The 14,252-nt window shown below is 39.3% G+C and overlaps 1 protein-coding gene across 2 annotated transcripts in view; it reads left to right on the forward strand.

Annotated features, from left to right (window-relative positions):
• RIGI (RNA sensor RIG-I) overlaps nt 1-14,252 on the forward strand; it is a 55,376-nt gene that overhangs the window by 21,309 nt on the left and 19,815 nt on the right. For both annotated transcript variants that reach the window (XM_072959266.1, XM_072959265.1), the window contains exons 2-10: nt 2,564-2,698; nt 5,496-5,677; nt 6,615-6,762; nt 7,858-7,980; nt 9,648-9,749; nt 10,156-10,309; nt 10,885-11,143; nt 11,796-11,958; nt 13,564-13,683. In XM_072959266.1, coding sequence (XP_072815367.1) covers nt 2,608-2,698; nt 5,496-5,677; nt 6,615-6,762; nt 7,858-7,980; nt 9,648-9,749; nt 10,156-10,309; nt 10,885-11,143; nt 11,796-11,958; nt 13,564-13,683 — 1,342 coding nt within the window. In that variant the 5' untranslated portion in view covers nt 2,564-2,607. The remainder of the gene's footprint in view (nt 1-2,563; nt 2,699-5,495; nt 5,678-6,614; nt 6,763-7,857; nt 7,981-9,647; nt 9,750-10,155; nt 10,310-10,884; nt 11,144-11,795; nt 11,959-13,563; nt 13,684-14,252) is intronic.

Genomic DNA, 14,252 nt, shown 5'->3' on the forward strand with positions numbered 1-14,252 from the left:
GACTCTGGCCTCCAGATCTGTGAGGGAATAAGTTTCTGTTGTTTTAAACCACCCACTTTGTGGCAATTTGTTACTGCAGACAAGGAAGCTAATATAGATGGCTAAAATTAAAAAGACAGACAGTAAGAAGTGCTGACAAGGATATATAGAAACTGGAATCCTCATAAATTGCTGGTAGAAATATAAAATGGTGCAGTTCCTTGGGACAACAGTTTGGCAATTCTTTACAGTATTAAACATAGACTTACCATAGGACCCAGCAATCTCATGCCTAAGTGTATACTCAAGAGAAATGAATACATGTGTTCATGAATGAATACGTGTGTACAAAAACTTGTACATGAATGTTCTTGGCATTACTCTTTGTAAAAAACAAAATGTAGAAAGAGCCTAAATGTCCATTAACTGGTGAATGGATAGACAGAATGTGGTATATCCATACAGGAATATAATTCAGCAATAAAAAGGATTGATGATGCATGCTACAACATGGATGAACCTTGAAAACATTATGCTAAGTGAGAGAAGCCAGCCACAAGGACCACATACTACTATATGATTCCATTCATATGAAATGTCCAAAATAGGCAAATCCACAGAGACCCAAGTAGATGAGTGGTTGTCTGGGGCAAAGAGAAGAGGAAATGGGGAGTGACAGCTAATGGGTACAAGCCTTCTTTTTACAGTAATGAAAATGCATTAAAATTAGATAGTGGTGATGGATTTACAGCTCTAAAAACCATTGAATTTTACACTTTAAAAGGGCTAATTTTATTGTTATCAAGACAGAGACCCTGGCAGAGAAGGAGGGCATTTCTTCTTTTCTTCTTTCATTCATTCTATATATATATATATATATATATATATATATATATATATATATATATATTCAAAAATACCTTTGTTGTGTGTATCATTAAGTGCTAGGTCCTCTTCTAAACTCTGAGAATACAGAGGTTAACCAGCCAGCCAGCTGGCTTACTTCCTTGGAATTTACATTCCATTGACAGTGGGGAAAAAATGGAAAATTACCCAATGTCAGGTTATATGAAAACATTGGTTTGGCCAACACCGCAGACAGAGTTAGTGTACAAAGTCCATATGACTGCCAGCAGGTTGGTGGATAGTTTTCTGCTACCTGGCCTCACTGTGTTTCTCTTTAGCTCCTTTGCTTTCTCTTTTCTGCCTTATTTCCTACCATCCGTTGACCTAAAATAAAGAGACTGCCAGATGTTTCTCCAGCAAAGATGAGTTTATTTGGGATCAGCAGAGAATTGCAATCTGAGGTCTGCAGCCATGGTAAGCCACATCCAAGTCCCTGCAGGGCCAGAGAAGGAGGACGCTTTTATACAGAGGAAAAGGAGGCTGAGAATGGTTTAGTAAGCAAAGAATCCATGGCTTTTCATTGGTTGAGTCCTTGCCAGGAAACAAGAGGAGTCTGTCTTCCTCTTGGGCTCAGCTTTGGTCACAGTGCACGAGAGCTCCCCCTTCTGGTCTCCTGACTCTATTGAATTGAGGTTTCTGTTTATTAATAATTTTTTTTCACATCCTAGCAAAAACCTGGAAGAAGGCCCATAAAAGTATATGTTTATTTCTAACTCTGCTTGCTGAGTCCACTGTAATTGTTACAAATGACATGAGTGGTCCTATCCTCACATTCTTTACTCTTGCAATTAATTCAAACTTTTGAACAAGAGACTGTGAAAATGTTAGAAGAAGCCTTTGTTCTTCCCTCTAACCTGGTGCTACCATGACTTCTCCTTTATTATGATAAGACTCTTGTAAATATCTTTAAGAAACTCCTTTTCTTAAGGACTGCCCTAGAGCGTGTTCCCAGACCTCCACAACAAACTAGAAGTTTCCAGAGAGGATGGGAAGAATAGGCTCGACTGGCCTGAGCAGAGAAGTTGCTGCCTTCCTGCAGTTCCTTCTGTTGCTATGATTTGTCATAATCCCCAGACCCATTTGAGAAAGTCCGACAACCCTTAGTGGTTTTACTTCTGTCGACTGAGAAAAATGCACAACCTAACAGTTGAGAGTTATGTTTTATTCAGCGGATTTTCTGAGGACTTCAAGCCTGGGAGACAGCCTCTCAGAGAGCTCTGAGGGACTGCTCTGAAGAGGTAAGAGAGGAGCCAAGATATAGGGGTTTCTGCAACAAAGACCAGGTAGTGAGAACATCAAAAGATGACTGTTAAAGAAAACCGGACATCTCAAGTTAAGGGATTTAGTGCTTTTCCATGTATGGGAAGATGCAAGAGTCTGTGCTCCTTGAAATCATTCCTTTGATATGCACCTTAGCTACCTACGGCCCATATCCTGTGCTTCCCATCCTAAGGCCCCTCAGGGGCATCTCTGCCGGTGGCTGCAGTGGTTGAGGGCTTGACAGTGGCAGCCTGTTTGTCTCCATCCTGAGTTCCCTCAGGGCTCACATTCGGGTCTGAAGTGACTTGGTGGCTGCAATGTCCTTTGTTTACTGACTTGGCTGGCAACATTTTTCATTCACACTTGCGGTGCTTAGTGGTTCTGCAGTTTGACAGTCACTCTTGCTTCTGTTTTGTAGATGAGGTGCAGCACATTCAGGCTGAGAAAAACAACAAGGGCCCGATGGAGGCTGCCTCACTTTTTCTGCAGTTCTTACTGGAGCTCCAGGAGGAAGGCTGGTTCCGTGCCTTTTTGGATGCCCTTAACCAAGCAGGTTAGTTCATTCTTCTTACTCACAAATCAGAGTATATTACTTAACTGTTTCAGAACGTCATAAAAGTGAAATGCTGTTAATTTCAAAATCCACATTTAGTTCATGTCTCATAATCTGAGGCAATAAAAGGACTAGTTTGAGGCAGATACCATAATTGTCTCCCTGAAATATCCAGAGGAATCTACAGAGAAATATTACAGGTAATGGGAGAGTTTAGGCAGTTTATTGGATGTAAGGTTAGTAGTTACGTTTTTACAGTACTTTTTAAAATTCTAGTTGTAGTTACATTTTCCAGTACTACAAAAATTAGTTACGTTTCTACCCACTGGAAGCAAATAGAAAATGTAATCCAAAACGAAATACCACATATAATAGTAACGAAAGTTGTAATGTATTTAGGAATAAACCTATCAAAGATGTATAGAGTCTGAATGGAAAAAATGATAAAAGGCTGTTGAAATTATTGAAGAAGCCCCAGCTAAGTGGAAATGTGTACCCATGCACGTGGGGAGGAAGACCTGACACCGTAAGCCTGTCAGCTCTCTCTACATGGACCTGTATATTCAGTACAATTCTGAATAAAAATCCAGCATGCTTTTTCATGAGCTTGACAAGCTGATTCTAAAACGTATCTGGAAGAATTACGACCCAAAAATAGTCAATACACCCCTAAAGAAGAATTAATTAGGTTGGGGCTTCCCTTTCTAGATATTGAAATCTATTATAAAGCCATAGGCATTGAGGTGGCATAACATTGATCCTGGCATCATACAACTGACCAAGGACATAGAATAGAGAGCCTTCAATTAGGCTTTTGTGTTTATGGAAACCTGATATATTGGAGATCACTGGGAAAGGAGGATCATGCAGAAAGGAGGGGCTTTTTGACAAATCGCAGTGGGCCATTTTAAACAGGATAATGTTATGTCTAACTTTCATAACTATGTGAATACTAAAAAATTTGTATTCCTTACCTCCTTCCATGCACATATGCCTACACACTCACACACATACACAATTTATTCTAAAGAACTGAAGACTTAATTCTTAATGGAAAAATTTTAACAATTTTATAAATGAATATAGAATAGTATTTTTATGACCTTGGGGTATAGCAGAATTTATGAAACAAGATGTTAAAGCATTAACTGTAAAAGAAGGATTGATAAATTTGATGACATTAAAATTAAGGACATCTGTTTATCAAAAAAACACTATAAAGAAAGTGGAAAAACAAGTCACAAACTGGGGGAGGGTGTTCTCAAAATATATGATCACCAAAGAAGTAGTATCAAGAATATATTTAAAAGGATTTAAAATCAATTAGAAAAGGAAAGAAGAGATTTACAAGGCAAAAGATGGCACCAGGCACTTCAAAGAATAGGAAGCATGAAAGGTTAATAAACAAATGAAAAGATTCTCAGCCCAACTAGCAATTAGGAAGTTGTAAGTTGGGAACACAATGAGATAGAATTATAGATAGATAGATACACATTCTTTTTCATTATAGGTTGTTAGAAGGTGTTGAATATAGTTCTCTCTGCTATGCCATAGGACCTTGTTTTTATCTATTTTATATATTATGTATCCAGTAATCCCAAACTCCTAATTTATCCGTCCCCCACCCTTTTATAACTGCTAGATAGCAAAACTTAAGAAGTCCAACAATGTGAAGACTTGAAGAGAATCTTTAGTGATGGGAAATCTTAAGTAGCACCATAGGGAGTGTAAATGCTACAACTATTTTGAAAAATGATTGGCATCATCTTGTATAGTTCAGCTCGCATGCAAGCTTAACAAACAAAACTGAAAGCAACCTCAGTATCCTCCAAGAGGGGACTGGATAAGTAAATTTTGTAATATTCACGCAATGGTCTGTTATACTGCAATGGAAATTTGCGAACATAGCTATAGACAGCAACACAGGTGAAGCTTAGAAATGTAATATTAAACTTTTTAAAAAGTCAGATAAAATTGCATTTAGTAGGATATAATGATAAACGTTTCAAACACCCTTGAAGTAAATATGTATTGTTTAGGGAACTGAACATGTGCCGTGCAACTACTCAAAAAAAATCAAGAGAGTGATAAATCAAATACAGGATAGTTGTATCTTTGCAGGAAAATGTAAGGGTGGGAAAGAGGAGGCGGGCACGCACCCATGAAAGAATCGATAGTCGTAGTTGAATGTGTGCTCATTTTGCTGTCATGCTCTTTATAGCCTGATGAAAAGGGTGTGGGCCTTGCAGTCAGACAAGTCTGGTGATTCTGTTAAGAGAAACTTAGAGACAAGCATTCTTGGAGTACTACAGTTGGAAATAATTTTTCTTTCTCAAATTTCCCGTTCTCCTTACTATTCTTTTCTTGGAATAGTGTAGAAGGTAAGCTCCTGAGGGACAGGAGTGAAAATTTTTATTTCTTTTTGCCCTTTTTACTGCTTTGCACTGAGAAGATACTTAACAACTTGATGGTTTGACTCACTGAAAGACAAGTCAGAGGTTGTAGGTAAAGTCCATGGGGTACCTTGGAAGGAAGACTTCATGCTGAGACCAAGTGTAAGACTTCAGATTGATCCTTAGTACTTTCCTAGGAGATGATTAATGTTGTTTGAGGACCTAAAATGTGGGGTGCCTAGAATGCATATTGACTTTTCTTTTTGAAAGAGTATTAATAACAGAGATTTACAGATATGTTTTGATTTCTCTCACTGTACATTCAAACATGATTCCTATGATATTAATCTCAAAGTATTTTTCAGTTGGCCTTGTAAAAGCCCCATTTTCTTTCTACCTTTCAGGTTATTCTGGACTTTATGAAGCCATTGAAAGTTGGGATTTCCAAAAAATCGAAAAGTTGGAGGAGTATAGATCACTTTTAAGGCGTTTACAACCAGAATTTAAAACCACGATTAATCCAAAAGATATCCTTCCTGAAATATCTGAATGTTTAATTAGTCAGGAATGTGAAGAAATTATGCAGGTATTTAATTAATATTGAATTTTTTAGTTTGGGGGAGATAATTTGAACATGGGGCACACCTTCTATTTTCTGTGCTGTTTTAGACCTGAGGAAGATCACTGAAATTTATGGAAGTCCTCAAATCTAAGACATAATTACCTAGAAGAGTACTTTGAATTGTGATCTGAGTAATTTTTATGTCACAAGTTTTTTTTCAGGTTTGCCCTATTTTCAGTGAAAATTATTTTATTACTTTTGTGAGTAATGTTTTATGCAAATCTAAATAAAACCAAACAGCTTAGCAAATAAAAAGAAGGCTAGAGATTCCAGTAGTTAAGTGTGCAAACCTAGCTCAACCGCTTGCTAGTGGTGTGATCTTAGGCAAGTTATTTAATTTCTCTTACGTCTCTGTTTCATCCTGTATAAAGTGGAAATAATAGTCGTATGTTATTGACGTGGTATTTTACAGGATTAAATGAGATAATATATGTTAAGTGCTTACATATGCCTGGCAAATAATAATAAGAGCTCAATACGTCTTAGTTATTGTGATGAATAATAAAAGTCATGTAAGTTCCACCACCCTGAAAAAAACCTTTTGTTAATAGTTGGTTACATTCTTCCAAATATCCCTATGCGAATACACCCATATTTTGAATGGTTGTCAAATGGGTTGATCGTTTTCCTGATATTGCTGCTGATGATACATATAACATCTCAGAGGAGATGAGAACATATGGTTTGACATAGTGGTATCATGTGTAGAGGACAAGAATGAAGGAAAAGGTATCTCAAAAGGCCGTGTTGGGTGGGGCCAAAATGGTCATGAAGGAGACCTACTGGACCAGAGTCTTCACTGATTTTAAGTCAGGTCGTACTTGCATTGATATTTCTTCAGGGAAAACTCATAAAATGGAAACTTTCAAAATGATCAGTCAGCTGCATTTGTCTTGCTTAGGTTTGTTCCAACAAGGGGCTGATGGCAGGTGCAGAGAAAATGGTGGAATGTCTTCTCAGATCAGACAAGGAGAACTGGCCCAAAACTTTGAAACTTGCTTTGGAGAAAGAAGAGAGCAAGTTCAGTGAACTGTGGATGGTGGAGAATGGTAGGCTGTTCAGAAGGGTTGGGAGGGTCTGAAAACATGCCCTTCCTCATGGTTCTACTTAGGGCTTCCTTCGCTCCTCCCTGTTCTTCACTCACTGTCAGAGGCATTTTCCCTTCAGATACTCATGCCTACAACTCTAGCAAGAGGCCAGCATGAAGTTGAGTTCTAGGAGACAGGTGGTTATTTGCCTACAGCATTAGTTTGTTTGTATATAACCCCTAAAAATGGATTAGGACAAATCACTCTCATCCAGAATTAGCCCATCTGGCCCAAAGGATCTGAGGAAGTCTGAGGCTGAGGCCATTGTCTGGGTTTAGATTATCGGAGAAATAGCTTGCAAATTCAAACCCCAGGACTCACCCCATTTAAAGAGTAGAATCATGATAGACATTACCTGGTTCCCCTGCCTGGAAGCCAGCTGGAACTGCACCAGAATGGGACTGAAAAAAAGAATCTGTTGTGATTCAGTATCTGAGCCATCATTTGGCTTTCTGGAGCTGCTAACATCTCAGAGCATTATTTTAAAGGCCAGATTTGGTGAGCCATCTGGCAGTGTCTGGTCTTAGCCATTCTTTGGCTTCTTTAAGATCATAAATTGTTCCAGAAATTGTCTGTATAAATAACATGTCTGATTTCTTGGGTCGAGTCAGGAATGGAAGACATGGGTGTCTGCTAAATTGTACTTCTCTTCTTTGGGGGATCTTGTCAAAATGCAGATTCTGATTCAGTAGGAGCTCATGGGTCTGCATTTCTTTTTTTTTTTTTAATGAATAAATTTTTTTTATTTCCCAAGATTTTTGTTTCCTATAAAAAATGCTAATTACACTCTTAAATCTTCGGTTGAGGGGGGGTCTGCATTTCTAACAAGCCCCTAAAGAGGTTGCTGGTCCATGTTCCATCCTCTGAATGATAAAGTCCTAAATGACAGTGGAGTTCAAACTCCAAACTGAGATTTTTCAAACTCAAAAAATTATTTTAATTGTTATAAAATGGAAGTTTAAAACTTTAGTATTATGACCCCTTTGTAAGACTTTTGCCCTCAAGACCATAATCAGGTAATGTACAGATTCTAAGATGTTTTTTGATCTCATAAAGGTGCAAAAGGTGTTGAAATGAAAGATCTTGAGGATGATGAAATGAAGACTTTCGATGTACAGATTTTCTACAAGGAAGAACCAGAAAACCAGAATCTTAGTCAGAATTCTCATCCCTCTTCAGGTACTCAGCATTGTTTGTTCTTTTCCAGAATGGCGCCCTTTAGGTTTTTTGTGTGGGGATGTGTTTTGCAGTGCCAAAAGTCACAGCCTAATGAAAAGGTTTTTAAGGAAAAGTAAGACAGAAAAGAGAATTTATATTAAAATTGACGCTTTTTCTATCATTAAAAATGTCATTCTCTCCCTTGCATAGCTATTGCCAGCTTCTTCTTCTTCTTCTTCTTCTTCTTCTTCTTCTTCTTCTTCTTCTTCTTCTTCTTCTTTTTTTTTAACCTTTTTTTGGTCTTCTTTCACCACTAAAGGCATGGCTACCTGGAAGATGCAAATAGAGTCTTCCCAGAAACTCTGTGTCTGTGAAATCCAGAATCAGCTTTGCTTTCTAAAGAAATACTTCTAGTCCTTGTGAGTCACTTGCTCAGTTTCCTCTGAGGCTCCCAGGGCTGTGATGTACGGTGATGAAGTGTGTGCACTGCACAAATGTGCGGGGCTGAGATGTTGAGCCAGGGTGGAGATCAAGCCTGTGCTTTTTGCCAAACAGTGCCCTGAGGGGCTGTGTCCTCCTAAAGGGGCGCCTTTCTCTAATTCACACTAAGGCCCTATATAAATTAGCTGTGGCCTTCTAAGGCCCACTTTAAGTTTCTAGAAGCATATTTTCATGAGGAGACCAGAAAGTTGCATAATAAGCCATTGTAAAAAGTAATTTATAAACAACAGAATCCTACTGTATGGCACAGGGAACTATATTCAATATCTTGTAATAACCTATAATGAAGGAGAGTATTTATATGTATAACTGAATCACTATGCTTCACCAGAAACTAACACAACATTGTAAATCAACTATACTTCAGTTGAAAAAAAAAGTTATTTCTAAAAGGGCATCAGGGAAGAGATTAGGATTTAATAATGGGTAGTGTTAGAAGGAAGGTGTGATTTGGGGATAACACCATAAGAAGAACATTTATAGACTACTTCTGCAACCAAATGATATATGTTTCTTGTCATTCCAGAATAAAATCAATGAACATCAACTGCTTTAAAATTTTCTGACATGTAAAAGTCCTTAGTGAACTCACTTAGCCTTTTAGAAATTCCCCTTTTCTTTAAAATGGGTAGGTGGAATCCACAGATGATGTCCAAGGCCTTTTCTAGCTTTTAACATTTATATGCTTATCCATTACTAAGATAAAGCTTCTGATTATTTTTTGGAAACTTCTGGTTCTGATGAGAGACTGGAGAATTACAAAGCATGGTTGCTCGTCCGTGAGAGATTACCCTGGGAGCTCAGTATTTACAGCTTGATGTTTTTGAAAGCTCTTGGACGGATTTGCTGTTTTGTCCTGTGCAGCATTTCCTCTAACTAGTGTCTGTCTTGCCCCCTGGATTAGGCTACTCCTGCTTTAGTGTCTCCTTATTAGGCTTCCATGATTGTTTCAGAAAGAAATCTTTGTGGGTTTTTTTTTCCCCTTCTTGCCATTGGCACTTTGTCGTTGAGGGAGAATTCTGTACTTTGAATCAGCGCAGAAGCTGAATGGTTAATTAGGGATAAGGATTCTAAACTTCCTTCAACGAGGCCTTTCTTGTTAGAGTCAGAATTCTTGTCTAGTGGGCAATTGCCTTGATTCCTCAAAAGAGTCACTATTTTGTAATTTAGTTCCTTTTATATTACAGAAGCGCCTCATATTTACAGCCCAGTGAAGCCAAGAAATTACCAACTAGAGCTCGCTTTACCTGCTCAGAAAGGAAAAAACACAATAATATGTGCTCCTACTGGTAAGCCGATTGCCATTACTTACGTAGTTTCTCTGTTTGCTTTTTTTTCTCCTTTTATGAAACACTGGGACAAAATGGGGAAGCTTCAGTTTTTCATTGTTCCATTTGTCTTTTGAGAAGATCATTCTATTAACGTGGACTTCAAGGTGTTTTAAGGACCATGAGGAGGGAAGGGAAAGCGCCCCCTTTCACTTCCTGCAGGCCCTGGCTGTCAGTGCAGGGAGCCTGGGAGGGAGCTTGATTCTGAGTCACAGTGTAAATTCTGCAGTTGTTAACCCACCTGCATGCCCAGTTGACTACTCAGCATAGTGGCTTTAGAGGAGCCAGAAATAATGACCTTTGTACAGAAAGATTTTTGTATACTGTCAGTTAGTTACATGTTTTCTTTCTCTTTATGTGTTAAAAGGTTGTGGAAAAACCTTTGTTTCACTTCTTATCTGTGAACATCATCTTAAAAAATTTCCACAAGGACAAAAGGGGAAAGTTGTCTTTTTTGCTGTTCAGCTCCCGGTGTATGAGCAGCAGAAGTCTGTGTTCTCACAACATTTTGAAAGACTTGGGTACGTAAAACAGTCGATTCAATGTCTTTTTCTCAAGCTTCATGCAACTGATGTGTTTTCTGCTTGTTTTGCTTTTGGAAAACTATGATTCCAAAGATTTATGGTAGATTCAGCCTTTATATAATCTAGATGTAATTCCTTCATGGATTCAAATCTTTTTCATTAGATATACCTGAAATCCAGAACTCCTTTGATTAGCTCTTGTAGAGGAGTAAATGACTTGAGAGAAATTTTATACTTAAACGGCACATTTAACTTTTTAATGACTTTATAATTTATTTAATAGTTTTCTTTTCTTTACTATTTTCTTTCTTGGTGGCTTGAAAGAATTACGGTTGGCCCTCTGTATCTGCGTGCGCCGCATGGACTGCAGTCTGCTGGAAATTCTACGTAGCTTAACATTTATTGAGCACTTACTATGCATCAGGCTTTGTGCTAAGAACTTAACTTTTCTCCAGATCTATTTCTTTTGGACTTAGAGGGAACTTAATGAATGTTTTGATCTAGTGTTTCATATCTTTGTGGTTCCCCATTCACATCATGGTTGGTAATAGGGTGCTTCTGTCACTTTCCAGGTACAAAGTTGCAGGCGTTTCTGGAGCAACATCTGACAATGTCTCCGTGGAACAGATTGTTGAGAACAATGACATCATCATTTTAACTCCACAGATTCTTGTGAACAGTCTTAAAAATGGCACTGTTCCATCACTCTCTGTGTTTACTTTGATGATATTTGATGAATGCCACAACACCAGTAAACACCATCCTTACAACATGATCATGTTCAATTATCTAGATCAGAAACTTGGCGGATCTTCAGACTCACTGCCCCAGGTATCTCCAAAGTCAGATGAGCTCTAATCCTCCTAAATCCTATTAAATTACTTTAAATTATTAAATTAAATCCTTTACTTACCCTTGTGGCCAAATTAGGGATATCCTTCTGAGATTCTAAATGTATATTGTACAACTCATTGATTCATTTTGCTTCATTCATTCATTTGTTCCCTTAACAGATATGTATTAGGTATCTCCATGTGTCATGTGCTGTACCAGGTACTGGGGATACAAATATAAAAAGAAATAGTCCTTGCCCTCAAGGACACACAGCCAGCGGGACACGGCTGGGATCAGAGTGGAAGCGTGTCTGGTTTTAGTCCTTTTCCTTTTCAGTGTGTTGTTTTGTGCATCACGGGGGCACGAGGGTAAAGGAGAGAGAGGTGCTGCTTTGAAAGGGTTTCCTCTCTTGGCTCCTTGCTGCTTTGTGTTCAGCATAGAAGCCAAAAGACTCCTGCATTTATTAAGCGCTTTGCCTAATAGGAACCTTTCCATTTCTGATGTCGTAGAGACTGTCAGAAAACTAATGTCCTTGCTCTTTATCTGAAGTCAGTTTAAAAACCTATGTTAGCAGGACAGCGTCGCAGGAGCGGTTGTGGAAACACCATGCTATTCCCCAGACATCTAACGGTTTGGAGTTCTCCTCCAGGTCGTTGGGCTGACCGCCTCGGTTGGCGTCGGGGATGCCAGAAACACAGCTGAAGCCACAGAGTATCTCTGCCGATTATGCGCATGTCTTGACACATCAGTGGTAGCAACAGTCAAAGACAACTTGGAGGAACTGGAGGAGATGGTCTATAAGCCCCAGAAGTGTAAGTGGGATCCCGTTACAAGCCCTTTGGGACTTTGTCACCCTCTGCTCTTCTTAGTTCAGGGCCATTGAGATGAACACTGAATTTTTACCCTTTCTCTGTTTAGTAGAAAATACTTAATCTCAAACTTGGGGAGTAATCACATTTCCAGCTTCTCTCCCCAACGGAGCTCAGGAGTGGCCTGTAGAAAGCAAACATTTGCTCTTCCTTTGCATCAAGCTCATGTCAAGGTATGGCAACGAGAGAGAGAGAGAGAGATGATGAGAAAATCTGAGCGTCTAGATGGCTCAGACCTTCCCTGAGTTCCATGCCTGAGGAGGACACTGAGTGTTGATTCATTATTTGAATACGTATCCAGGAATTTTGGCTGAAGTGAAATAATCGGAGCTTATCGAAAGATCAGAATATGATTTTATTTATAAGATTTTTTTCTTAGTTTTCGTTTGTTTGCTTGTTTGTTTTTTGGAGGGTAGGCAATTAGGTGTGTTTGTTTATTTATTTATTTTATCGGAGGTACTGGGGACTGAACCCAGGACCTCATGTATGCCAGGCACATACTCTACCACTGAACTATCCCCTCCCCCCTAAATAAGATTGACTAAGAAATGTTTACTGAATACCAGTGCTAGACTAACCCAGCAAGGGAGAGGGGTGCAGAAGATGCATGAGACTTTATCCTCGCTCTCCGAATAGCATATGACAGAATGAGTAAAAGGCAGAACAAACACACATGAACCAGTCAGGGAGCTGCCAGTAAGGAGTTTAGAGAAGGTACCCGATGTGAACCTTTAAATATCACATACAAACTTCTTTATAATCCAGTCCCTCCCCGCTCTGAGCTTCGTCTTCTCCCAACTCCCATAAACCCAAGCAAGTCCCATCCTCTGGGTTCCTCGGATTGGTCACGTGTGTTCTCTTTCTAAGCTTTTCCATCCTGCCCTTTGCACATGACTGTGCTCACTCCTCCTTACCTCTTCCCCTGTTTATCCCACAACACTGCCCCCCTCCCCTGGAAGAATTAGAGTCTTTCCCTTGCTCCATGACACCTTGCACCCACTGTGCAGCACTCCGCGTGGTCATTTGGCCCTGTAGCTTTCTCTCTGCTGAGAACACAGACCTCTCCAGGGCACGCAGCAGGTTCTTTTCTGCCATCACCGGAACCTGGCACCTGGTAGGCGATTAATAAGTTTCCATGGACACAATGCAAAACTGAATGTAGGGACATTATGAACACTCTCGGGAGTCAGGTGGGAATGGAGAAGCTCAGAGAACAGAGACAGGGTTTCAAGTGTGGCATTTGCAGAAGTAAGATAGATGTCAGCTCATCAGAGCAGAAGCTCTGTGTTGAGTAACAGGAAAGTCCAAGTGAGAAGCTGAATTAGACCCAGACCTCGAAAGAGAGAGAGATGTTAGAAGCAGTGCACTAAGCTCTAGGGAGTCGCTTCAGGGGTTTTGAATATTTGTTTTATCATTCAGCCGACCTGCCTGTGAGCTTGGGGCCTCAGGTTTCAGAGGAAGTAAGAAAGGCAGAGAGAGGCTTGGAGAGGCCTGCTTTGAACTGCATGTTCTCCCTGAAAAATACTCACTTTCCTTTGATGGCTGTAGTTTTCAGGAAAGTGAAATCACGGACTGCCAACAGATTTAAAAGCGTCATATCTCAGCTGATGTTGGAGACCGAGGGTCTGGCAAAGAGTATCTTTGAAGAGCTTGGTACCATAAGTCTCGGTGAGAATAACTTCATTTTGTAACCTCTCCTTTTGGGAATAGCCGTCTCTGTTCACTTGTGTCTTTCTGCATTCTCCTTAGTTCAGACAATGTCGAGATTATAGCCGGAGGTTGACTGTTTTGATTCTAATTTATTCACGAACCTTATAAGTCCTCCTTTATTTTGCTTTTTTTTTTTCCTTTTTAAATCCAAAGTAAATGTATCTGGACACACAGGCCTGAAAAATACCCTATTTAAATCAATTCATTGCTTTCTTGACCTTCCAATTAGCTTTCTATCCTGACTTCTTTCTTTATATGAGTGAAACCACCATCCCCTTGAAGACTCAGAATTAAATCTAGGGGTGATCTTTGATTCTTTCTTCTTTTGAGAATCTTATGAAGTCACCAAGTTCTGTTCTTCTTTTTTTAATTAATTAATTCATTCACCAGGTATTTATTGTGCCAGGTACTATGCTAGATCATGCAAATGCCAAGATTAAACACAGTCTTGCCCTCAAGGAACGCACAGTCAAATAATGAGAATCAGATGCAAACAGTTTCCATGCGGCACGGGAGAGTTGTGTGAC

The sequence above is a fragment of the Vicugna pacos genome, chromosome 4 (assembly GCF_048564905.1).
Source record: "Vicugna pacos chromosome 4, VicPac4, whole genome shotgun sequence".
NCBI lineage: Eukaryota > Metazoa > Chordata > Mammalia > Artiodactyla > Camelidae > Vicugna > Vicugna pacos.